We start from the raw sequence: 25,275 nt of genomic DNA, 5'->3' as shown, positions 1-25,275 counted from the left end.
GGGGCTCTGGACAGCAGAAGCCACTTGGTATTCAGGGCCAGCTCCCACCCATCCTGGCACCGGATGTAACATGTGTGCTCAGCACAGGGGCTCTGGTGATGATAGATGGTATTCATCCCTCAGTCTCCTTGAAAAGGGAGGCTTGTGCCAGGGGTGGTGGCTGCCCCACCCTGCCAGGGACACCCTGGGGAGCCTGACAGTGCCATGGTGGCAGAGGCAGAGAAAGGTAGGGAGCTTGTAGGCTTGCTAAACCCTGGGTGGCCGCGTTGTCTCCGACACGCGAGGCTCGGAACTGCCTGGGCTCTGGAATCCTGGTGCAGGTGGCTGCCAGGGTCAGGCACAGCTTGGCCTCGCTGGTGCCAGGACTCCTGTGGTGGGAGAATCTGCCTGAGGTCTCATCCTGTCCTCCCTCTGGGGCTTCTAGCCCATTTCCTTTTTCTATCACACATCTTTGCCTCTGGCCCATCTGAAAAGATGGCTTTTGCTTACCATTTTCAATGTTTTCACGTCTGCAATTACACTTATACCCCCTACAATGACTGTGGAGCAAGCAGGCTTTCATTCTTCTATCCGTTCCACAAACAGTGGAACTATTGATTCTGTCAGACCCTTTTCTAACAACTGAGGATATAAAGGCCAAGCCCTGGCTGTCCTGACAAGTTGCGTGGAGGCAGACCAGAGGCTAATTCCACGTGACAGAGAGGAAGCCCGAGGGGCGGTGCTGGCTGTCTCTGCCAGTGCCCTCCCCCATAGCTCCTTGCTGGTTCCCAGGAAGCCGGATGGCCTCTTTAGTCTCTGAAGACCCCATTGCTTGGGTTGGGGCCGTAAGAACTGGACTTTTTTGGGGGGTTAGTTTTAGGGGTGAAGGAAGCTGAAATGGTAGGGTGGGACACACCTCCATTCTTGGTAGGAGAGTACCCCAAGAGTAGGTGGCCCTGTCCATTACAATTTCATGCTCTCTACCCTATGGGTTTTCATGGGCTGGATCCAGGTTCAGGACAGCAGGCCGGGAGTTTGTCTAGGTGAGTGTTGGAGGCCAGCACTCTGGAAGGGAGCTTGACTTTGGTCGCAGCCACTAGTGGTGCGAGGGTTAACTGTTGGCCACCAGCCCCTGGAACCGAGCCCCTCCTCCTCCCGGAGTCAGGGTCTGCCTTCGGGCCTGGAAGGCTGTGGCAGGTGAGGTAGCCCGGAGGAGCTGTGAGATCAGGGCTGCTCCGCTCTCTGCCCAAGATCATTAATAACCAAGAACTGGAAAGATCATTAAGAGCTGAGCCTGCAATGTGGAACTGAGCCTGCTGCTGGCTCTGAGGGCCGCTCCTGCTCCTGGGCCAGGCGCTGGCTGCCTTGTTCCTTCTCTAGGAATATATCTGGGGGCGGGGGCAGGAGGCCATGAATCCTGGGGGACAGGTAGCAGGAAGGATGCATCCTGAGCTCAGAACTAGCTTGGCCTGGCTTCCTGCACCACCAAAGGAAGGGAAGAAAGCGTGGCAGGGGAGAGGAGAGATAAGTAAGGCCACAGATGTGAAAGCGTCATAAACAAGGGCCTGGCAACCCACATGCTGAAATACCACTTTTTTTCTTTGGGTGAGATACAGAGAGAGGCCCTTATGGCTGGCCTCAGAGCAGGAAAATCTTACTAACTGGGGTCCCTTCTGTTGCTGCTGTAGCTGTTTTTCCTTGTGTCTAGCTGAGCGGCTTGTAGTCCAAGCCAGCTTTTTGCAGGGAGCCAGGTGTGTGGAGAGGAGGAGGGCAGAGCTTGCAAAAAGGCAGGCTGATGTCTTCAGTCAGGACCCTCCAGCCTAGCCTGTCCTGCTCTTTGAAAGGGAAGGACTGTCCTCAAGTTTCCTAGGGGACTGGGGAATGAGAAACAACTCCTATCCCCAAAGCCCTCTAGACTCCAGATAATTCAGACCAATCTTCTGTTTCCGAATCGCAATCCAGTGACAACTCATTAGGAGGCTATGAAACCAAGTAGGTGTCAGGAGTCCTAAGGAGTCGGGGGTCCCTGGCTACAAGTAGTTAGTCTGGCGAGTGATGTGGGAAACAGGTGTCACTGAATAGCTTTATTGAGCATTTTGTGCTGGGCACTAAGCTCAGCACTTTAATCCCCACAACTGGCCAGTGACGTAGCTGCTGTTACCCCACTTTACAAATGAGGAAGGACAGACCACGGAGGCTTGCTGCCTGCAAATGGCAGGCCCAGCTGCCTGGTCCATGCAGAAAGTACCCAATGCCATGCCTGGCATATAATGACACACAGCGGAGGTTACCCTCCAGTCTGCAATCAACACCATCGGCCCCAAGTGGAAGGGATCCCAAGCTCTCTCCAACTTTCCAGTGGCCCTTAACCATGGGTCACCCTTGCTTGGGAATATGGCCCCAGACAGGACGCTTCCACTTCCCCCGAGCCTGGCACTGCCAGCCACTGCCCCTCTGCAGTGGCTTTCCAGGAGTGGGGCAGCAGCCCCTGTCCTCCCCACCACTCTGGCCTCTGCCTGTTGCCGAGGCTGCTCCTGGCCCCGTGGTGAGGATGGCTATGTGGCTAAGGGCCCATCATGGTGCCACTGCCGACCTCCACCACCCAGCAGTGCCTCCCAGTCTGTCACCTGCTATCCGCCCCATCTATAAGCCAGCAGCTGCTGCTCTAGCCTCAGGTGAGGAACAGCCAGGAGCTGCTGGCACGAGGCTCTGGGGCTCAGGTGGGTCTGGTGCTTCTGCGGGGAGGGAGGCAAAGAAAGTTTACTACCACCTTGACCTGGTCTGCCCTGGGGCCATCTAGGGCCATGCAGGTGGCAGATGTTGGGTAGAGGCTGCTGAGTTTAAGCTTTCCTTCACAGCGACACCTGCTCCGGGGCCAGGCTGGGCTGGCATCCTCTTCTCTCTCCCCACCACTGACCTCGGGGGCCCATCTGCAATATGGAAACCACAAGCTGAACTTGCCTACTTTGCCAAGTTGATGATGGCTGCAGTGAAATGTGCCTGATGCACGTGGAGAGCCAGCATCACCCGGGGCTGTCTTGCTGTTGGGTTTCTCTGCCCCTGGCCCCAAGCCCCATTGGCCGTCAGCGGCAGAAGCCTGGCATCGATGGAGAGGAAGGTGACCTCATCTGACTTACAGCAGGAGGACACGGAGGAGCAAAGCAGCTAGACAACGGCAGTGGTGAGGGTCCCCACTTGGCAGCAGTGATGTGGTCACTGTGGGCCAGTTCCCTCCAGGGCCAGGGCTGCCCCAGCTCAGAGGTGGCGGGGAACATGGTCACTGACTCCATGGCTGGGCGGTTCCAGACTGTCACATAAATTAACCTGGGCTTTATGAAGCTCATGAATTTGCGTCCAAGATTTGGTTTGGAGTCGGGGTGGCAGGATGATTTAATCAACTTTGTCTTTAAGCAAGAGGGAACATGATTGGAGAAGGGTAATTCCAGATGTTTTGAGTTTTCAGCCACAGGGGTGCAGCCAGGTCTTCCTTGCTCTTGGCCTGACCACTGCAGGCCCCTGCTCTACCTATCCTGAGGGGTCTCCTGGGAGGAAGCCACAATGGCAGATGGAGAAGGGGCATTTTTTTTTTCCTGTGGATGGAAAATGACACGTGGGGACAAGCTGTGAGAAGCTGTGAGAAGCGCCGAGGTGCGTCGGCAGAGAGAAAGCGGGCAGAGGCCAATTACACCGCACAGGCACTCTCCCAGACTTCAGCTGCTAGGGCAGAGGTGGCGCAGCCTGTGGACTCCCCGCGTTCCCTGCAAATCCACATCCCCCTGACCCTGTGACCCTTGGGCCTCAGGAGACCCTACATCGTCGCTCTGTCAGAGGTCTGAAGACGCCGAGATACAGGGGATGGGCTGAGCAAGGCACTGAACTCAAAAGAGGGAGGGGCGGGGCCTGAGACCCACCCCAGAGAGGCGGCTCCAGGACAGGTGGGACCAGGCCCAGGGCTGGGGGCAAGCCAGTGAGGGTCAGAGGGACCCCCAGGTCCTGAAGCAGTAGAAGGCACGTTGAAAATACAGAGTTCATTAGAGTCACCTGTGTTTCCTAGGAGGCCAGCCCAGCAAGTGCATGCATGGCTGAGTGGGAGGTGGCTAGGGACCTGGCCTCCTTCCATGGGAATGGCAGCGGGGGCCCCATCCAACCCCACATTGCCCAAGGGACATAGCGTGAACACTGAGCACCCACACCCAGCCCCTAAGGGAGCTGCCTTTAGCGTCGGAATGGGAGCACGGGCAGCCTGACCACTGTCAGGGTGGGAACCTCAGAGCCCTCCCACTGCCATGTCACCGCCAAGCCGCTGAGGTGCCAGGTGGGGATAGCTGCCCTCTAGTAGGACCACCCGCACTGCGAGAGGCCCTGAGGGGGCCAACGGGGCAGCGAGGGCAGCAGACGGTCCCTTTCAGGGACAAGCTCCAGACTTTAGGCCCAGCTGGCAGGCGTCTGTGTCCCTATAGAAGGGACGCTCCATCCAGCCTGCTACTCCAGAGCTCGCGCCCACAGCGAGGGCCCTCGCAGCTCTATCTGGGGACTCTGATACCAGTTAGCACTTCTTGTTCTTGTCATGGGGCCAGCCAGGCCCTCTCTGAGGTAGCGCCTAGCGCCTCCCAGGCCTGGTGGGAGGGTGGGCCCTGCTGTCACAGGCAGGCCTGGCTAGGATGCTTCCAGCCTGGGATTCACCTCTGAAGAGGCCGCAGTTGCTAGCGGAGGTTTCTTAGACAAGGACGCAGGACAGGGCTGGAGAGGGGAGGGGCGTGGGTCTGGGACAAAGGATGGCAGTGCCAGCACTGCATCTCCCACCATGCAGGGAGGAGCCCGCCGTGGAGGTGGGGTGGGGGGGTGAACATGTTGGAAGATGTAGGAGAGGGGTGTGATTCCAGTAATGAGTCCTAGAACTTGGGAGCAGCCATGTGTCACCCAGGCAGGAGGACCTGGTGGGAGAGCTGCCTGGGGGAGTGAGGACTGGTGCGGACTGGGTGGAAGGTGGGGTGAGGAGAAGACCCCCAGCTGGACAGGGGGTTTCCCCTAGAGCCGCAGTCCCACCTGCCCCATGAAGACCTGGGAGCAACTAAATCCGGGCTCTGCGGGCGAGGGGTGGGGCTGGGGCCCCATGCCTCCCGTCACTAGACCTGCCTGTCCTGCCATCAGAGCTTGGTCTCGCTGAGGACGATATTGGCCGTGACAAAGATGAAGCAGGAGAAAGCCCAGAGCAGCACGAAGCCCACCCAGAAGGTGTGGCGGAAAGGGGACCTGTGCTTGTTGCTGACCCCACAGCCAAAGGCCAGCTGGATGTCCCTGCGGCAGTGGTACACCAGGAAGGCAGGGATGACGTACTGGATGCCGGTGCCCGCATAGGCCCCTGTGATACCCACCAGCGACTCCAGGTCGTGGGTGCAGAAGGCCACCAGCACAGGCGGCACCAGGGTGATGGTGGGAAACACGACGCGGTCCACCACCCACGGGTACGTGCCGCCCTCGCGGTGGAAGAGCGTCTTCCAGTTGTTGCGCAGGGTCACAGCAATGATGGGGAAGTTGGTGCTGATGGTGAAGACAGGGAAGAGGCCCAGGAAGAAGCGCACAGCGGCCAGGCGCACGACGTCACAGCGTGCGAAGTTGAGGGTGTACATGTCCATGAGGCTGTCGCCGCGGAAGCAGAAGATGGCGGTGAAGGAAAGGAGGCCGTAGAAGGCCAGGATCAGCAGGTAGTCCAGGAACACCAGCCTTGTGAGGTGGCGCTTGGAGGAGACCGGGGTAATGAGGGACGGCAAGGAGTGCTGGCACATGAAGGAGTAGACGCACACCCCAAACAGGTTCCGGACCCCCGAGAAGTCGGCCAGGGGCGGGTGCCCCTCCCCTTGTCCATGCCCGATGCGGACCAGGGCCAGCACAATCATGACGGCGAAAGCTGGGAAACGAGAGAGGGGAGTCAGCCAGTGCAGACAGGCACAGCCCTACCCTGAGTTTCTGGTCTGGGGGGCGCCTTTGCAGGGCCTATAGCCCCACGAGAAAGAGTCATTAAATGCACATTCAGGCAGCCCTATTCTTGGGTGGCTCAACAGTGGCTGCTCATCAGAGGAAGGTCCCGCAACCCTCTCTGTCCTGTTCTCCCCTCTCCCTGCTGAGCAAATCCCTCTCTGTCCTGTTCTCCCCTCTCCCTGCTGAGCAAGGGGCCTGGGTTGCAGTGGGGCCAGGGGCAGGGTGGTCTGGCTTTGCAGAGGCAGCAACTCTGTCTTCTTAGAGGAGGGCGAATCCTGGGGCAGGCACTGCCTGACTCCTTCCTCGGCCCCCCAGGGCTCTCAGGGGCTCTGCCAGCTTCCTGGCAGGGAGCAGGCTGGGCCAGGACACAGGGTCACACTCTCTCCCTTGGTTTGAGGAATGTGAGGCTGGGGAGCTGGGGGGTAGACGCAGAAGGGCATGGAGTGTTTGGGAGGAGGTGTCCTCCTGGGCCGAGGGCATCTGCTAGACACAGCTGAAGACAGCAGGCAGGAGTGCTGGGAGCCCTGGGCAGACAGGTAGGTACCTAGGGGCTGAGGGCAGGCAGGCAGGTGCCAGTGGTCATGCCAGGGCAGAAACAGCACCAAGGATCAAGGCTGCGGACTGCCCAGTCCTGGGCTGCTGACACCGAGGCTGGAGGCAGGTGGCATGTGGCTCTGTTTTCCTGGGCCTGGCAGCACAGCTAGGGGACAGGGGACTCTCTGTGGAAGTGGAAGGGGGCCCATGGCCCTATCTGTTCAGAGCAAACAGCTTGCATTGCTGATGGAGACCAGGCTGGCTTCACTTCGCAGCCTTTTATGGTGGCCCTCCTTCTGGGCTGCCACTGGAGACAGGCTCACAGCACACCCTCCAGGCTGAGCTCCGCAGAGGCAGCCTGTGCGCCCCAGGCATAAGGGGCTGCGTTCCCAGCGCTCTGAGGAGATGGCACTCTTAGATCTTTCTGTCTCTGGCTTCTGCTCTCCGGGCTACCCAGAACCACAGTTAGCTACTCACACACGGAGACCACCGGTGTCCGTGTCTGTTCTGAAGCTGACCAAGCCCTGCTCTCTCTGTTCAGAACACATCTGACAGCCTCTCTAGCCTGTGCCCTCACCCCTCAGGTGAAGCCCACGGGGACACGTGACATTTCTTGGTGAGCAGCACAGGCAAGTGTGAAGGGGCAGTGGCCAAACAGGCCAGATCGCAGCTCAATGGCTCCTGTCTGGGGCCCCCACAGAGCCCCAGGGCTCTTCTGCAGGTGGGAAGCTGGGGACCTCATGGTCCCCTTTGGGCCAGGCCCACTCCCTGACTCCTGGAAGGAAGAGGTGGCTCTGATGGGACCCACAGGAAACCAGGCAATGTCTTCCCACAATGACACTTGGGAGTGGGATGGAATCTTCATCTATTACTTTTAATCACAACTGCCTGACACTGTCGGGGACAGGAGGGGAGGAAGGGAGCGTTGAAACCGGCCTGAGAACATTGCCAGCAAAGAAGATGATTTGCTTCTGCCTCTCACCACCCGCTCCAGTCCCCGCCAATCCTGACTCTGAGGGCCTGGGGACTCCTCCCCCAGCATCACAAATCGTCCCAACCCTGGTCAGTCAAGGGGAAGCGGCGGCCTACTTCCTTCCAGTCTCAGTCCAGGGAGTTGCCTCCAGCTTTACCCAGTGGGGATGGATGGCACAGGACAGCTGTGGCACAGCCCAGGACCCCGAGCAATCTGCTCGCCCCAGAGATTTCTGAGGCTGGGTAGAGGGGGGTGTGCACAGCAGTGCTATGCGAGAGATGCACCCCACAGGAGGTGTGCCAGGGCAGGATGTGCTGGGGGGGGGGGGTACCGGGGAGAGAGTAGACACGCTGGAGGTGGAGTCCCTGTGAGCCAGAAAGGGCTACAGAGCAGAGCTGAGCAGGATGGGGTGGGGGTACAGAGGCCAGACTGGGCCCAGGGGCACCTGGTGATTTGTTATTCAGGAGGCTGCAGCAGACTGTTTTGCTACCATAAGTGGGGCACGAGGGTCAGGGCAATGGGGGCAGCTGCTGTAGGGCAAGCTGTAGGTGCTCGAGGCACCACCTTGAGACCTGGCACTTGGCCCTGGCCAAGGCTGGCATGAACTTAGAAAAAGTCAAGTGGAGAATTCCTCTAGCTGTCTGTCACTCGGCCCTGGGCCCTGGGTCTGGTGAGCAAGCAGGCAAGAAGGCAGGAAGAGGTCAGCTGTCTGGACGTGAGCATCCCTGCCACTGCTTCCTCCTGCCCTGAACATAGCTCATGCTTCTCTGCTCCTCTAACTCCCCAGCCTCACATCTCCAAAGAAGGGCAGCTCTCCTTACAGCCATGCCTGTGAGATTTCCTCATGGTAAATAAACCAATTCACAAAGTAGGTTTCCAAAGAAATGAGACAGTTGTACACACACACATGCATGCCCCGAAATGTACACCTTCCAATTGGCGTCCTCCAGAGCAGCTGTCTTGCGAAGAGGTGCCTTTGACACCAACAGTGATGTGGAACAACTTCTAGAACCTTAAGCTAGAACAAAACCCCGGCAGCTGGGCACGGTGGCTCACGCCTATAATCCCAGCACCTTGGGAGGCCGAGGCAGGCAGATCACCTGAGGTCAGGAGTTTGAGACCAGCCTGGCCAACATGGTGAAACCCTGTCTCTACTAAAAATTAGATGGGTTTGGTGGTGTGCGCCTATAATCCCAGCTACTCGGAAGGCTGAGGCAGAAGAATTGCTTGAACCCGGGAGGCAGAGGTTGCAGTGAGCCAAGATGGTGCCACTGCACTCCAGCCTGGGCGACAGAGTGAGACTCCACCATCAAAAAACAAAACAAACAAAACAAAACAAACAAAAAGAACACAGTCACGGCTATGGGTAATTAAAACAATGATTTCACGATCTTCTAGCCATAATTAGGTTCACCTCCTAATGCCACTACCTAGATTACCTAGATTAGTCACCCATTTGGTTCTTTTGATTGTCTTAAACAAGTCTATTTGCAAAAACCAAGTCTACCTTCGTGGGCTGGATGTTTGCTGCCGCCTGGGGGTCAGAAGCAGATGGTAGAAGCTCTTGGGAGGTGATTCCAGAGTGTTAGAAAATGGGATAAACACCTGATGGGGCAGACGCAGCTGCAGGGCCGTGCGGGCCTTCGTGAGCTCCCCTGGGTCACACCCTGCACTGCTGTCAAAAGCTCACCCAGCTATGTGGCAGCTCGGCTGCATGGAGACGCCAGCAGCTCTGGGGCTGAGCAGACCGAGTGCACACTCAGCAGAGGTGGGTCATTCACCCATGAATCCCGACCTGCACTCAGGGCGTTCACACACCAGGAAAGGGAGAGGCTGCCATGGTGAGGAGCACATCCAGGAAGGGCAGGTGGCTCTAGAAGAGCCATGCCCCCAAAACAGGGGTGAGGACCAGCTTCCCAGTGCAAATGGCCCCAGTCGGGGCAGAAGGTGAAGCCAGCTACCTGGGGAGGGGGCAGGGCCCTCTGGTTCCCCACCACCATGAGGATATGAAGGCGGGGGCTGGGATCTGTCCCCTGGGAGTGGGGAGTGAAGGGAACTGTTCCAGCCTGGTCTCCAAACCAGCAAATTCAAAAGAAACTAGCACCATCTAGAACCTCTAGTTCCCCTGGGAGATGGAGGAAAGGGAGGGAAGGGAGAAAAGAAGGAAAGGAGGAAGGAAGGGAGGAAGGGAGGAAGGGGAGGTCAGGGCCCTGACCTTGCTGGGACCATGGCACGAGGCTTAACCCCCACTGTGCACCTGGCCAGGCCCCTGTGACCCCACCCCTTTGTCTGGCCCCTCCCTGCCTCCCCTGGCTGCGGGAGGAGCAGAGTTCAACAACCATCTCCTAGATTGATCGCCGCATCCCTGGGAGACAGCTGCTCCAAAAACTCATTAGGTCTGATCATAAATCAAGATGAAACAAGGATGACAGGTTGTGGAGACCCTGCCAGGATGCGCGGTGGGGAACAGGGCTCCGAGAGCCACACTGACGCCCAGGGCTTGGCCACAGCCGCGGAGACAGCCTGCGCCCACCTCGTGGAGCCTGTGTGGGAGGACAGACGGGCACGGAGGCGGGACAGAGCAGAAAGTGCTCCCCAGGCACGCTAAGGACCAGACACCCAGGACTTCACAGTCAGATGTGTGGGGGGTCGGCCCCCAGCAGGGCTTGCAGTTCCCCAAGAGCCTATCACAGGCAGTGCCCAGAACATTCACGTCCACATCCACCCACAATTCCACACCAGGAGTCCTGCTGAGTGGTGCAGAGCGGCAGTGAGAAGCCGGGAGGAGGCAGAGGGGAGGACAGAGGAGGAGGCTGACATAGGTCACGTGTGCGGCTGCTGGGCCTCAGAAGGCTCAGCTGCAAAATGACAAGGGGTGACAGGCGACTTCTCTTTTAATTTCTGAGTAAAAGCCAACACAAAAGCCACCGCATTTGTCTTGTGTCACCCATGGGCCCAACTGGACTGTTCATTCCTTCAACAACAAGGGACTGAGTGTCCCCTGGTACTATGCTGGCTGTCTGGGGACAGCACACTGAGACAGGGGCCCTGTCCTTCTGGTGCCCAGAGTCCGGAGGACCAGAGTCCAGGTGGAAAGTACAGGGGACAAATTACAACCAAAGAACGGGCTGGTTATCAGGCACACTAGCTGTGGGGTACATGATGAGATCCCCGTCGCGGCAGGCAGCCAAGCCTGAGGGTAGGAGGCCACGTGGTGGGGGTCCCAAAAGGGAAGCAAGTGTCAGACGGGACAGGGAGGACCTTTCGGGGCCGTTCCAACCCTATAGGTCTGTGGCTGCTGTGACTCCTCACGGTTTAGGAGGAGCAGCTCAATGCGGGGTGGAGACGAGGAGGGGGGCCCCCCGAGGACACCCATAGGCAGAGCCTCATCAAGGCCCTGTGAGGTCGCCTGCCACGGCTGCTGGCTGCTCACAGGCTTGTCCTGATAGTGGATCTCAGCTCCACACGCGGGCCTCGGCACATTGAATCACCTGGGCCAGAGCCGCTCCCCTCCCTCGCACACTGACGCCTGGGGAGGGAGTGAGGAAGACAGAGTGAAGGCACACAAGTCATTGTCTTGGAGCTGAGATAAACAAGCACAAGTCCTGATCTGCCACAGGCCAGTCAGAGAAGTCGCCTCCCTTCCCTTTCTGAGGAGGCTAGAAGTAAAATTTACACAACGACTGAGCTGCCAGGAGACACATCCACTGTATGGGCATCTGGACAAGCCAAGGTTCATGTTAATATCGGCTTTGCAGCAACATCAAGTGTGGCAGTCAAGGTGCAATTTCACATCAAGATATGTTCTTACAACATCCGAGTCCTCAGGCTCCTAAAGCAGTCAGAAGAGAAGCGAACAGAAGCAGCCTTTCCCCAGATAGTCTCAGCCTGGCAAGAGTCAGATAAGAAGTCCCTGCAGGCACTGCCTCCACATCTGTCCTTACGGCCTCTCTCCTTGGCAGGGAGGAGGACAGGTGAGCCCACCCACTCTGAACACCTGCCAAATGGCAAAGGTGGCGCTGGTTTATAAGGGGATGAAAGGTCAACAAACACCCGCATCTCTCCCAAATCCTTCCCTTCCGGAATATCCCTGCCCTCCTGGAACCTCACCCTGGGGGGCTGGGGGAAGAAGGGGGCCTTATTGGCGGGATGAAGCCGTGACTGGGCCAAGCCCTTGTAGCAGCTGAAGGTAACTTATTCTTGGGGCCAGACAGGGATGAGTAGGTGTCTGGAGCCCAGGGCCCTGATGCTCACGTTCCAGTAGTCCTACCAGCAACCCCAGTTCACCTCTCTCGGGTATCTGTGGGCAGGGACAGAAAGCTCCTTCCTTCCTGCGCTGAACACACACCCTTGGGCATCAACATAAGGGCTGGCTGAGCTGGAGGTGTGGAGAGGGATGAGCTCCTTCCAGGTCCTCCCAGGCAGCGCTGCCTTGGTCTCTGAGCCATGTGAGGCCTGGGCAGGACTCTGCCTTCCTTACAGAATGCTGGGGTCTGTGTGGGGCTGGAGAGAGTTGGGTGACCTTCCCAGGCACCACTGGAGTTGGGACACAGAGGCCAGAGCTCTCCAAGCCTGGATGGGGAGAGGGGGTAGCAGAAAGGGCCCTCCAAGGAGCCCCCACTTTCGCTCTAGGGGCACACATGAAAGTCCCCCATGAGCATGAGATGCTGAGGCACTGAGTCCATCTTGGTGGCTCTCCTGTTTTCCTCATCCCCATCGCTGGCTCTGGAATTAAGCAAGGGCTACTTCTGGGCAGCCTGAATGCTGCCCATGCTCTCCCTGAAGGTGGCAACAAACCCACCGGGCTCTGATGGAGAAGCACCGAGAAGCATTTAGAGCTGTGCTGACCACCAGGGCCATACAAGGCCGAGGCTACTGAGCACCGGAACATGGCTGGCTCAAACTGAGGTGTGCTCAAGCGTAAAACACACCGGGTTTCAAAGACTTGGTGTGTGGCCCAGTGCTGAGGTGGGCAGATTACTTGAGGCCAGGAGTTTGAGATCAGCCTGGCCAACATGGCAAAACCCCATCCTTACTAAAAATACAAAAATTAGCTGGACATGGTGGCATGCGCCTGTAGTCCCAGCTACTAGGGAGGCTGAGGCAGGAGAATCGCTTGAACCCAGGAGGTGGAAGTTGCAGTGAGCTGAGACTGCACCACTGCATTCCAGCCTGGGTGACAGAGTGAGACTCTGTCTCGGAAAAAAAAAAAAAAAAAAGGATTAGCATGGAAAAGGAACGTAAAGTATCCCACTTGTCATTTTTTTCATGATTACATGTTGAAAGATATTTTTGATACGGTAAGTATTTTATCAAAATGAATTGAACTTCAAGATGTCGCTAAAAATTAAAAGTTTCCCCAAGTGGCTGGCATTGTATTTCTATGGGCGTCTCAGTGGGGGTTTCCTGTGCTGGGGGTCTGTGGGCTGTGCACACCTGGGAAGCACCTGAGATGCTGAGTATTTGAAAGATTTCCCCCTTCTGCCACCAACCTCGGTCCAGGACTCCTCACTCTAACCCTGTCTCCTGCCCTGACTTGCATGGGGACACTGAAGACCTAGGGTGGAGCTGTGACGCTGCACCAATCCTTCTGGAAAAGCCCAAGGACAAATGGGCTCTGAATGCCCTCGGGCTGTGACCCCCACGGCAGCCTGACCTGGCAAGGGAGGCACTGGCTGGGTCTGGAGTGCTATGGAACTGGCCTGTGGTCCTGGGCCACCATCAGAGGGTTATGCCCTCAGAAGCCATGGAGGGCCCTGCCCAATGGTCCCTGCCCAGAAGCCCCCACCCCAAGCCCACTCATCCCCTTCTACAGGGCCTGGAAGGGATGAGGAGTATGGGGACACGCATCCACTAGGGCCAGACTGCACGCGGCACACTCCTCCTCCCTAATCCCTTTGGGTGCCCACATACTGAGTTGTGCACACATACTCAGAGCCATGACCCTGAGGGCCAAGGGTGAAGGGTCTTCCCCCAGGCATGGGCCCCCAGGCCTTTCCCATGTGCCAGTGCTGAGCTGTGCCTTGGCAGGGCTGCTTCCTGGAGAGCTGCCCCCGCAACTCTCTGACCTCTGAACCTGGCTCCAGATGTCCCTGAGGCCAGGGAGCCCCAAGCCCCATGCCATTCCCTGCTCCCCATGTGTGGCTCTGGCTCTGACACTGGGAGGTGGAGGCCATCCGTCACGGTGGCTATCTGGGAGTGGCACTCTTTTCCAAGCAAAGAATCAACATGCCAAGGCTAATGATAATGAATGGCCGGTTGTGTGCCCATCACCAGCTCAGGCACTGGCACTCCAGGCGGGGAACAGGACTAGGGGAGGACTTGGCGCCAGCTCCCTCCTTCACCAACGCTTAGCCCTCTGAGGGTGCCGTGCTGCAGGGGTCTCTGGCTTTAGCTGGGCCGTCAGAAGGGGTGGGTGAGCAACACCAGCCTGAGCAGAGAACCACTGGAGACCAGCCTCTTGGCTCTAAAACAGGGGGAGGTGACTGGGTATTTGTTCCTTAAATAACCGGACCAACCATGGCAAAAGGAGACCCACATTTGCAGGCTGGAGGTAGAAGAGCCCAAGGATCCTGCAGCCTAGAGGTGTGAGCGACACCAGGACACAGTCCTGGCTTGGAAATGGCCAAGTTGCACTGGACACAGCTCCTGAATCTGCCACTTAATTGTGTAATTTTGGGGTTAATTGTTTCATCACCTTTAAAAATACAGATGAGGCCGGGCATGGTGGTTGATGCCTGTAATCCCAGCACTTTGGGAGGCCGAGGTGGGTGGATCACCTGAGGTCAGGAGTTTGAGACCAGCCTGGCCAACATGGAGAAAACCCATCTCTACTAAAAATACAAAAATTAGCTGGGCGTGGTGGCTCATGCCTGTAATCCCAGCTACTTGGAAAGCCGAGGCAGGAGAATCACTTGAGCCTAGGAGGCGGAGGTTGCAGTGAGCCAAGACTGTGCCACTGCACTCCAGCCTGGATGACAGAGCAAGACTCTGTCTTAAAAAAAAAAAAAAGGAGATGATTGTAGAAACGCTGAAGGGTTGGAGTGAGATAGGGCAGTGCTGCGATGGTAAAGCCTGGCTCGCACCAGTCGCTCAGGAAGCTGCACATGCCGTCTATCATTGCAGAAACCCACTGCCCCTGCTGAAAGCCCCGTTCCCAGGCAAGCAGGAAAAACTGTCAGTGCTGAGTTCTCATCTAGCTCCCCTTGTGCTCTAAGGACGGTGACCGGATGATACTAGTGACCCCGCCTTCCTGGCCAGGTCAAGCTGCTGTCAGAACAGTTCCCAGGAATACCCCATCACTGGCCTCAGCTAACCTTTGGGGCTCTGGGGGTCAGGGATGGGGAGGGGGGCAAGGAGGACCCCAACAGGCTGCTCCCCCCTGCTCTGCCAACCAGAGTGACCCTCAGTTCCTCCTCTTACGCCCCTGTCCACCCCCACCACCGCCAACATCTTTAAGGCCCCTCAAGGCCAAGCAATCCCCACCACCCCACCTCTGGGGCCTCCGGGTGTGTGCCCTCTCCGGGAGGGACTAAAGGACACAGGGTCTTTGGAGCCTCAGCTGGCCCATCCTTCCTGGGGTGGCACCTACCTGTGCTTGGGCTGTGGTGCGGGTGAGGGCTTTGCCTGGGAGGAGCTCCCTTTGGGGACTATGGGAAGCCGCCACATGGATATGCCAGGCACCAAAAGCATCTTGGCCCTGGGTCTGGTTTTCATTTCAGACCTGTAGGGCAACCAGCATATGCCAGCTTTGCCTAGCAACTCACCCACCACTCACTTGGGTTTCTGCTGAAAGGAGGGAGTCTAAAGCCAGCTGATCTTCCCATGTGGGCCAGCTCCTGTGTTTTCTGGAGGATTCTAGCTTTGTTCACTCCTCACCCTGGGAGAAGAGAGGAGCGCTGAAACAACCAGCTTTATAGGACTAGGTTCTATCCTGCAGCTAAATTATTTAGCCCAAAGGACTGACAGCAGAGTCCCCCTCTCCCCAGGGTGGCAGGAGGTGGCGGCAGCCTGGTGAAGGGCAAGTGTCTGAGCCTCTGGGCAATCAAGCCTTCCGTCAGAAATCACGGGCTCTGGCCTTTCATCCTTCCACTTTCCCACACCCTCAGAGCCTGGCAGGTGGTGCCTGGGAGGGCAGGGTCTCAATTTTTCATTCTTAAGTTGTCAGAGCAAGCTCAGTGTGCAATCATTGGGGAGGCAGGGCCTCTGGCTGCTGGCTGACTAATCTCCTTCCTGGAGATTGGAAACATAAAATTTCAGGCGCTGCCACCTTTCCTGCAGGCTGCTCAGCCCTTTCCTCTCCAGCAGCCAGCTAGATGCCAAGAGAGACAGGAAGGAGAGAGTGAGGAAGATGAGGAGAGGTGGTACCGAGCAAGGATGGGTGGCCCCTCCTGGGTCTGAACGTAACGCTGGAGCGCCAGGGTTGCCGTGGGCCGTGTCAGCCCTGCAGATGTATATGATGGCCTGACTTGCTGCAAGGTTAAGACTCATCCTCCCACATGAAGCCCAGTTCTGCACAGAGGCCATGCCCATCACCATCGTCGGGTCAGACTCGACCCACTGCCATGAGTGACCTGGGACTTAGTTTCCTTGCCTTGTCAGTGCCGGACAGCTGGGCCACCAACCTCCTGGGCATTGCAGGAGTCTTTGATAGCTGGATCTGCCCATCTCGGCCGTACATGGATCAGAGCTGATAAAGGCTGCTTAGAGGAGAGGTAGGGACGAAAGGGCAACAACCTTTGCTCGGGGCCAAGTGAACTCTCAGGTCAGTTCTGACTGATGCTAAGGAAGGGAGTAATTTGGCGGCACATGGCTGGCTATTCGCCAGCAAGTGTTCATTAGTTGCCTACTTTACCTTAAAACAAACACTGGGTTCCTCTCCTATAAATGGGCCTCTGTGCATTTGCAGAAAGAACTTCTAGAAAACCAAGAGTAAAATTAAGACCAAAATGAAACATATACAAAAGGTTTTTCAAGATTCCCTCCACTGGGAGTGTAACCAGTCATGGCTGGACACGGAACAGCCCAGGAGAGCCCTGGACAGTGGCCCAGTTGGAGGGTGGGCAGGGTTGCGGCAGAGACCCGGGCCGTGCAGGGCTGTTGACAGCGGGGTGGTGTGGTGCTGGCATATGAAGCTGTCTGGATGGATGCACAGGGGTCATTTTGGGGGGTCCTTCTGGGACCTCTGAGAGGCACTAGTTGAGTGGCTGTGGAGGAATTCCAATGCCAACCTGGCAGCAGTGGGCACCAGATGGCCCAGACACAAGACCCCTGGCTGCCGGTGGTGATGGATCAGCATAGTCCCACTGGGAGGCAGTCTGCAGGGATCAGTCATGGGTTTGGGGACAGGTAAACACCAGAAAGCCTCATGTCCCCAGGTGATGACTTCCTCTTGGGGGCCTCACCTGCCACCACCACCACGTCCCACCTTTCTCTGTTGGCTTGGAAAACAAATCTGGGGCAGTTGCTGAGGGAGGTGGAGAGAGCGGGGCCGAGAACTTCATGAGGCAGGCTCAAGTTCTTCCACAAACGCCTGGAGAGGACGGTGTCTGACCCACTTTGAGGGGAACACAGATGCAAAAAGAGAGTGTGTGGTGTCTGTTCTGCATACACAATCAGAGGGAAGGGAACCCTGCAGCCCAGGCCCGAGGAGGGCTGTGGCGCTCCAGAGCGGCCTTTATTAGAAAGGATCGGGTTTTTAACAACCCCAAATGGGGCGCCCCGTGCCGAGCCAGCTGTTCATGGGAGACGCCTGCAGGCATCTGCCGGGGAAAGTTGGTAATGGAACTAAAGTAATGAAGCTGCCATGGCCCCTTCCAGCCCGAGAGTTCCAGGCGGTGAGGCGGGGGCAGCCTCTAGCCATCGGCTTAGGTGCTCAGGCTTGGGCTCTGAAGTCCCTGTGCTGGGCCTGTGAGCACAAAGAACATCCTCTGTGCTGCGTCTCCCCTCAGCATCCCTGGTCTACCTGTGGCTGGCAGAGGCTAGAGCCCCTGCCCCTCTGTGAGATGGGCCTGCCTTTCATTCTCCCAGCTCAGAGCTTCTTCAAAGTGTGTGCGAGTAGATGCTGGGGGTGGCGGAGCAGAGAGGGCTCCTCTCCAGGCACCACAGCTGGGATGTGGCGGAGGGGAGGTTGCCCAGAGCCAACCTGGATGCTTCTAGATCTCACTGTGAAACCCGTGTGGACACCCAGTGCCATGCTCTCTTGAGGTAGCTGAGGTCATGTCCCCGGTCTCATGGCCAGCCCCCAGAGAGGCTCATCTTGAGGCCACTCTTGGGATGTGATGGCTGACCAAGATGATGCTGAAGATGGTCACACTCGCTGTGGCTCCCCTCTGCACACTGTGCAGGTGCTGTGCTAACAACAAGGTCCCAATCGAGGCCTCGCTGCCACTGCACAGACAAGGAACCTGGCGGAGAAGACTCGATCCATCTGCGCACATTGGGAGTAAACGCCAACTGTCCCACACGGGGGGCGGGGGGAACAAGGCAAGGAGGTCCAGCGTGACATCCAGCAGGTGCGCCACCTGGCGCAGAGCAGCCACCGGAGACCTGATTGCTCAGGAATCTGCGGTGGCCACCTGGGGGTGAGCCAGCCAGGTCTGCCAGGGCCAGAACAACAGCCTCACTGCTGGGGACAGCACACCAAGACCCTCCTTCCCCATGTGGATTCAGAAGTATCTGCCACCCAGGCATCCCACACTGACCAATCCAGTCTCCCCAGAACTTATTTGGGGAGCACAAGAAATGAACAGACACTATCACATGTCATCCATGCTTTGAGTTTTCCTGGACAAGTGGTTATTTACAAAGGCTATTTATAACCCTTTCAGTGCCATTCTGGCAGAACGAGGGGGCTTCCGAGGCTACTAAAGGGGAGGAGGGCAGAGCAGAGCCCCTCAGAGGAGCTGGCCCGAAGGCTCCTCAGCACAGCTCCGGGGCCTGCAGTCTCCTCCGGCCTCGTTTCAACAGATGGCAGAACTAATTCCTAATTAAGCCCAAGAAAGTTTCCGGCTCAGCACATTTATTTATGATTTTCCGGTCCCTTTGGTGCTCATTCTTCCCCTTTGTCTTCCTGGAACCCAAGCCAGCTTATTTCCAACCCCGAGCTCCCCACTTGGTTATGGGGAAAGCATGGCCTCACATGGGGAGAGAGGAGAGGAAGGGTTGCGGTGGGAGTGTGGGAAGGAGGGAGGGGTGTGTGGGACTCGGTCACACAGCTGCTTTTAAGACAGAATGAAAAGGGAGTTTGTGGCGAACTGACAACTTGGCACAGACTTGAGAGGACAAATAGGCCTTTGAGGTCACTGCCTTTAGGGTGGTTCTCGAAAAACTGCCTGGGGTGAGCTTGGGCCAGAGGCGAGAAACCCTCGTGGGGTCCCTCCCCCATGGAGGGGCTGCCAGTTTTGTTTTGTTTGGTGGCTCCAGGGAGACCTCCACCCCCTTCCTCCCCTCCTGAGCCCTGCTGCGGCCCGGGGCTGAGAGGGGAACACACCTTCCGCCAGCGCTAGGAAGAAAAATGCCCCACTGGCTCCAGTGCTGGCTGCTGGGGATGGAACCCTAGACCCAGCTGCGCTTCAGAGTTTACCTAACTGGGCAATTTTTCTTCTGGCAAGAGGGCTGTGTCACAGAAAAGTTTGCTTGTTAAGCCCAGAGGTCTGAGTCTCTCATGGAGAAAAATCACTGCCTCTGCTGTCGCCCCCAGCAGCACTCTGGAGAAAAGGTTTGCCTGAGAGGCTCCTGACATTTGATTATCTCTTGGATCAAAAGGAAAAGAGAGGCAGATGACTTGCTAAGACAACAATGTCAAGACAACAACGTCACCACCAAAAAAACAAGTGCTGTCGACCTTCACGAGCTGGTCTCCACCTCGGGCTCCTGATGCTGCCAAGAGCCTCTCTTGAGGCCACTGTCACCTGCTCCGCAGCACTGCAGGGCCCCGGGAGCCTCAGGGTGGGAGACCTGGGGGTGGGAAGGGGCTGGGGGAAATAGGAGTCGATTTTCTAAAGCAACTGCCAAGTCTACTGCGAGCCTCGGGGGAAGCAGTGTCTCCAACAGCAGAATGGCAAGGGGCCTGGGCTGTCCCCAGCCGCCTTCCAGGACCCCGGGGCCCTGCTGGCCGCAGAACTCAGCTCCTCCTCCGACTGATGCAGGGGTACAGCTGGTCTCCTGCTCTGAGACAATCGCTCTTTATGTGCCCTCAGCCTCCTCTTCTCCTTTTAACAGTCTTCTCCCTTTCAACAACAAATGTATTGCTCCCCAGACACGGGGAGGAATCTGTCACCCTAAACAAGTGCAGGGGTCTTCGGAAGCCATTAACTGTCACTATCCTGGGTGTCATCCCCTCTTGGGCTGTCATGCTGGCTAAAGCATGAGTGTCCCCTCCACCTCTCCCCACCCTGTTCCTGTCCTCTTGGACGAAGGAGACAGGAATCAGCTCAGCTTTCTCCATGCCAGCGTCCCCAGTGCTGAGGGGCAGGTCAAGTGCAGCCAGTCCCACGTAGGGTAGGGGCCAGACCTTGGGGCTACAGATGTGGCTGCCGGGAGCCACAGGAGCTGAAGCACCAGACTTAGGCCAGGAAGGCAAGGAGGGAGAACAGTTTTCTCCAAATCCTGCTTTACTGAGAAAACTCGTTCTTCGGAGACCACCAGGTTTTACCCACTCGGCCTTACCCAGAGCTCTCAAATACTTAATATAAGCAGAGAAACAGGAAGGGTGGACAGCTGAGCCCTGGTGTTTCTGATCCCTGCTGACTCTGACTTCTGGACACAATCGTTCCTGGCACCCAGGGAGGCTCCATTCTACATCTGTCCTTGGAGCTGGTGGGATCCCCAGGTTCTAAGTAACAATTCCCATCTTCCCCCAGGTAGTCATGTTAATTTAACCTGGGGCTTGGAACTTGTGAGTGCAATCTGGGAACAGCACTCACTGGTGAGTACGTGACCAGACAGACTGAATGGAGCAGACGCAGACTTCCGCCCTGTCCAGGGATTGACAGGTGTCCTCCCGCTCCCTTGTGTCAGCTGGATGGCCAAGGACGGGCTTGGCCCAGATGATGTGCCCCTGTGGGGGCCTCACAACTCATCTCCATCCTGCTCTCATCTCCTTGCAAGGACAAACCAAGAGGGCAAAGAAGTTACAGGCTGGTGAGCATGGCTCAAGACAAGGAAAAACTTCCCAGCACTGACATACACCCCCAGAGCAGAGTGCGAGCCTCACCCAGTCATGAGCTCTGGGCCCCGAAGGCCACCCTGTGCCCTGTGCTGTACAGCTTGCTCCCAGAGGGGCAAGGCAGGGCTACCTGACTGCTGTGGTCCCTTCCAACTAAAGATGCCAAGACTGCTGTGTACGGAGGCTCCTTACACTGACATCTTGTAATCCCCTGAGTCTGGGGAACCAGGGGAATTGCAGATGTCAAGCTGCTGGAAGTCATTTAGACCAGAAAGTGTCCTCGGTGACCATGACCCACTGCTGAGTCCTGGCATGGAATCAGGATCAGCGTCCACCCCCAGAGTCTGGATGAGGGTAGAATGGGCAAGCGCAGTGGGAAAGGGGGCTAGGGAAGGTGGTCAGGAAGGAGGAGCCCCAACCTTGGCTCCTCTAGAGCCAAGTGCCTCTGTGCTGAGAGGCAGGCGAGCTCCTGGAGTCTGGACACACCCACTCTGTCCAGGCCCCTCTATCAGAACAGCAACAGCCTTCTTAGCTTTTAGATTGAGCAGAAGAGGGGTCCAACGGGCGCCCAAAGCCGTGCTGGCCACAGAAGCCCCACCTGCTCCTGTCCTCCATCCAGGTGGATCAGCAGCCAGCCCTTTCCCTGAGGTGGCTGGCAGGATGGTGTGGCAGAAGTGGACCAGCCCCCAACCACCAACCTGTCTGGGGAAACAGACTCCCCAGACCGCAGCTGAGGACAATGGCGCTCATGCTCAGCAGGGTGTCTGTCGGTTAGAAGATGCTGTGGAGGGGGTGTCTTTTCATGACCTGGTGGCCAGAGACCCAGGGGCAGAGAGTGGCTGCTGCCACAGCCCGCTGGCTTTTATGGTTATGCCGCATAGCACACTCACGAGAATGCGGAGCCACGCTGCTCCCGTACCCTGCAGGGCACAGCCCAACCCAGGCTTTTGGGAGCCCCCCCGCCCGCCTGTGGGTCAGTGGGCACCCAGCATGGTTGTATGAGAAAGAAGCTGGTCCTAGAATCAACAATCCTGGCTCTAGCCCCAGCTCCATCCACACTATGTGACCTCGAAAAATCATCTTTTTTTCGTGCTAAATTTCCCAAGCAGTAAAAGGCAAGCTGAGTATCTGCCCCTCCTTGTCCTTTGGAAAGGTGGGAGGACCAGACAGACCTGAGTCAATGGAAACCACAACCACTCTCCAGCTACGGCTGGGGGCCCTGCACGGCCTCTCGCGAAAGGAGAGGGAAGGGACGAGAGGAGAAAGCGCAGAGACTCGAGCTGTTTCTCAGACTCACCGATCCATCTCATCAGAGAGGTCAGGATCTGCAGGTACTTGGTCTTCTGGACGTCAAAGAAGGTGAATGGTCCGAGGAGGAGAGTGAAGATTGCCTGGGGGATGGAAACAAGAGTAAGGGGGATGCAGGCTGCACTCGCAGACCGTCTGCAAGCGGAAGACGCTGCTGCTTATGTGGCCTCCGCCCACAGCTAAGGCCAGGCCTGACTTGGGCACACCTGGACTGGCAGAGGCTCCCTGGGGTCATCTTGGGTAAGTGCCAGCGCCAGGGGTGGAACAAGAGCTCCAGAGCCATGCTTCCCTGCTGCTGCTCACATGGACTGTGCCGACGATGCTGTGCCTCCTCAGCAAGGCCCAGGTGTTGTTCCAGGGATGGAACATCCTGCTCTCTTCAGCAAACACAGATTGAAGACCCATGACGTGCCCACCCTTGAACTGCCCATGAGCATGGGCTAGAGACGGAAGGGCAACAAGGATCCAAAAGAAGCACCAGCCATGTCTCTGGCTCTCGGTTTACTGGGAAGAAAGGACACAGTGGGGAGGGGGTCCCCGAGCCCTGACGAAGCCTCACAGGAGAGGACACTTCTTCTGAAGGGCTTAGAGAGGAGTGATCGGGATGTGCATGGGCCACGTTTTTGGCTTCGAGAGAAGGAGAAGCCTGGAGAACGAGAGCCCCTGGCTTTCAGGGCAGGCCCCTTGGAAGTACCAGGATGACCAAAGAAGGGAGCTGCATCTAGGAAAACCAGGGCAAAGCAGTCCTGGGCTGAGAACGGGACCCAGGCAGAGAAGGGGGTGCTGATCGGCACGGATCCTCTTGTTTCTGTCTGGAGAAGAGGGGAAAGTGTTGACTTAAAAAACGAAAGTCAAACTCTGTCTCAGAAAACTGGTCTGTGGGAAATGGGAACCTAAGGAAAATGGGGTAAACGTGACAGAGCAGAAACTGGGGTGTGGGGAAGGTTAGGATTTCCATGCCAAATTGGTTGCTCAGGGAGTAGAGGAATTAAGAGCTGCTCATTGCAGTTAAGATGATGGTACCATTTCCAATCTGCCACTCGGAAGCAGTGTGAGGCATCAGACCTTATTAACATTTACACAGCGCCATTTTATCACGTTAATGCTAATGACGCTCACCAGAGATGCGGCAGGCGGCTTGGAAGCCTGAATGAATGTGGGGAGGGGGCCCACTCAGGGAGTCGGGCTCTGGCCTGTCATCAGGGTGAATCCATCACAGCTGCTCGGCCCTCGGCCAGCCCCTGTGGCTGGTAGGCGGGAACCCCGTAGAAGGGGGACTGAGCCCGCCCTGCACCCTCCCCCGACCTCTGGCCATAAGGAGGGCAGGATGTGGGAGAAGCTGTGACCCCTTATCCAAGTCCATTATCACTGAGAGGATGAGTGACACGGAGGAGTGAAGTGCCGCTTAAGGAAAGGCTCTAATTAGCTGGGCTGGAGGAGGCGACCCGGCAGTCATCAGGCGCGAAGGACTTTGGAAAGAGCTTTCTGCTGGGGGCCTCAGAACTGGCCCTGCTTCCACTCAGGAGAGGGGAAAGAAGTCTTTCTATTAGGCTTGGGGAGCAGGGCGGGGCAGGGGAAGGCAGAGGAAAGGGCTCTCCTCGCAAAAGCAATGGACAGCCTCCGCTGTCCCCTCAACCCAGGGAGAGGAGCTGGGGACATGGTAACGCATGCAGAACATTAACTCTGGCAGAGCAGGTCTGTACGCAGCACCATCAGTAAGTCATTTAGGAAAATTACCACTTCAGGGAAACTTTCCACTGATGAATTTCTCTTTTGAAGGATGAAGAGGGAGATGTCAGGTAGAAGAATGCATAAACACAGAGCCACCTGCCACAAATGTTTCCAAGTAACTGTGGTCTGCCGGAAACTGGACTCCTGGTGTGCCCGGGTGTTTGGACAGTTCGCCTCTGACTTCCCGCTGAAATCATGGTCCTCCAGCTGTGGGGGCTGGAGATCTTGGGGGTGGCTTATGTGGGAGGTCAAATCTCATCTCAGAAACCTAAAGACTGGTTTTTAGAAGATTCTACACCATAAAAATAGAGGGGCAGCAGAACCACCCCCAAAGGCAGGCAGAGAATGCTCCTGCAGGCTGCCTGGGTCCTGTCCTCCAGGGGCCCTGTCCATCTCTGTCCTTGTCCTCGGCAGATGCTTGTCAAGATCCTAGGACACAAAAGGTCTCATTCTGTAAAACCCTGTATGGATGAATCCCAGCCCGCTGAGAGCATCCCTCTATTTAATCAGACGCACCTCTGAAAGGTATTTATTGTAAGTGGTATGTGTGAGGTGCCACTTGAGTGACCAGGAATATGAATCTAGAGGAGTCAAAACGAGGGTTCACACCTGCTTAGTGTTCTCAGACCCAGTCTGAGGACAGTAGCAGGTCTGTCCTCAGCATGGGAACTAGCAATGAAGGACTCTTCTGGAAGATCTGGCCAATGGCTGCAACATCCATAGATGGATGATGGTTGGAATGTGGCTTCTTTTTCTTTTAATGCTCAGGAGTACAGACTGACCATAACACTTGGGAAGGCTCAGGGCCCACTTAGTCACAGCAAACATGCACAGACTGCCAAACAGCAGCCCTTCCATGGGGCTGCGAGCTCACGCATCAGAGAGCACCCAGATGAAGACACAGACTGCGAGCTGGGGCTAATTAAGGAACAGGTGTCCTCTGCAAATTACTTAGAGCCAGAACTCAGCAACTGCAGGAGCAGGCTTCCGGAGTGACAAAGGATGAGGACAGAGGCAGTGGCATGAGCTGCCACGCCATGGTGTGGCCACTGAGGTCTTGTGGAGGGAGGGGGGTGGGAGAAGGAACAGCCCCTGTCTCCAGATGGTCTGCAGGGGCAGTGTCCATCTCTGAATGCACAACAGCCAAGCGTGGTACTTCGTGTTTTCTTTCCTTTTTGAAAAAGGAGACATAAAAAGCCAAAAGAGACAGCCTACTCTCTTGGGTCTTCCAGTCTAGCCCATATGACACTATAAATTAGCTGGCTCCTGAGCAATTTTCCAACCCCCAAATGCCATTGATCAGTTCAAACTCAGTCTCTGCTCAAGGACTCTTGTAGCCCAACTCATTACAGGAGGCAGAGACACGAGTCGCTGCAGCCAAGCACATTTCTAAAAAAAAAAAAAAAAAAAAAAAAAAAGGAAAGAAAAAAGAAAACCCCGATTTCTAATAAAATCTTCAAACTGGTCATGGGAAATAAAGTCCGGATGGACCCAGGAGGGTACAAATGGGTCCGTTCAGATCCTCTTTCTTTTTGGGTCAGTGAGTTTAGATGACACCAGGGGCCCCACAGCAGCCTTGCTGAAGTCTTGATGGAGACAAGGA

General features: G+C 56.7%; 1 protein-coding gene across 2 annotated transcripts in view; it reads right to left on the bottom strand.

The window, feature by feature from the left end:
* Window positions 1-2,048: 2,048 nt before the first annotated feature.
* The window catches only part of TMEM104 (transmembrane protein 104), a 63,171-nt gene continuing 39,944 nt past the window's right edge, over window positions 2,049-25,275 (bottom strand). The window contains exons 9-10 of one of the 2 annotated variants that reach the window (XM_010387646.2): window positions 21,931-22,024; window positions 2,049-5,887 (exon numbers count right to left, since the gene is read on the bottom strand). In XM_010387646.2, coding sequence (XP_010385948.2) covers window positions 5,127-5,887; window positions 21,931-22,024 — 855 coding nt within the window. In that variant the 3' untranslated portion in view covers window positions 2,049-5,126. The remainder of the gene's footprint in view (window positions 5,888-21,930; window positions 22,025-25,275) is intronic. The other variant, XM_010387645.2, reaches the window with a different exon arrangement.

Source organism: Rhinopithecus roxellana, chromosome 19, assembly GCF_007565055.1.
Source record: "Rhinopithecus roxellana isolate Shanxi Qingling chromosome 19, ASM756505v1, whole genome shotgun sequence".
NCBI classification, from domain to species: Eukaryota; Metazoa; Chordata; class Mammalia; order Primates; family Cercopithecidae; genus Rhinopithecus; species Rhinopithecus roxellana.
The sequence above is the reverse complement of the archived record's forward strand: the minus strand, read 5'-3'. Positions and strand labels throughout refer to the sequence as shown.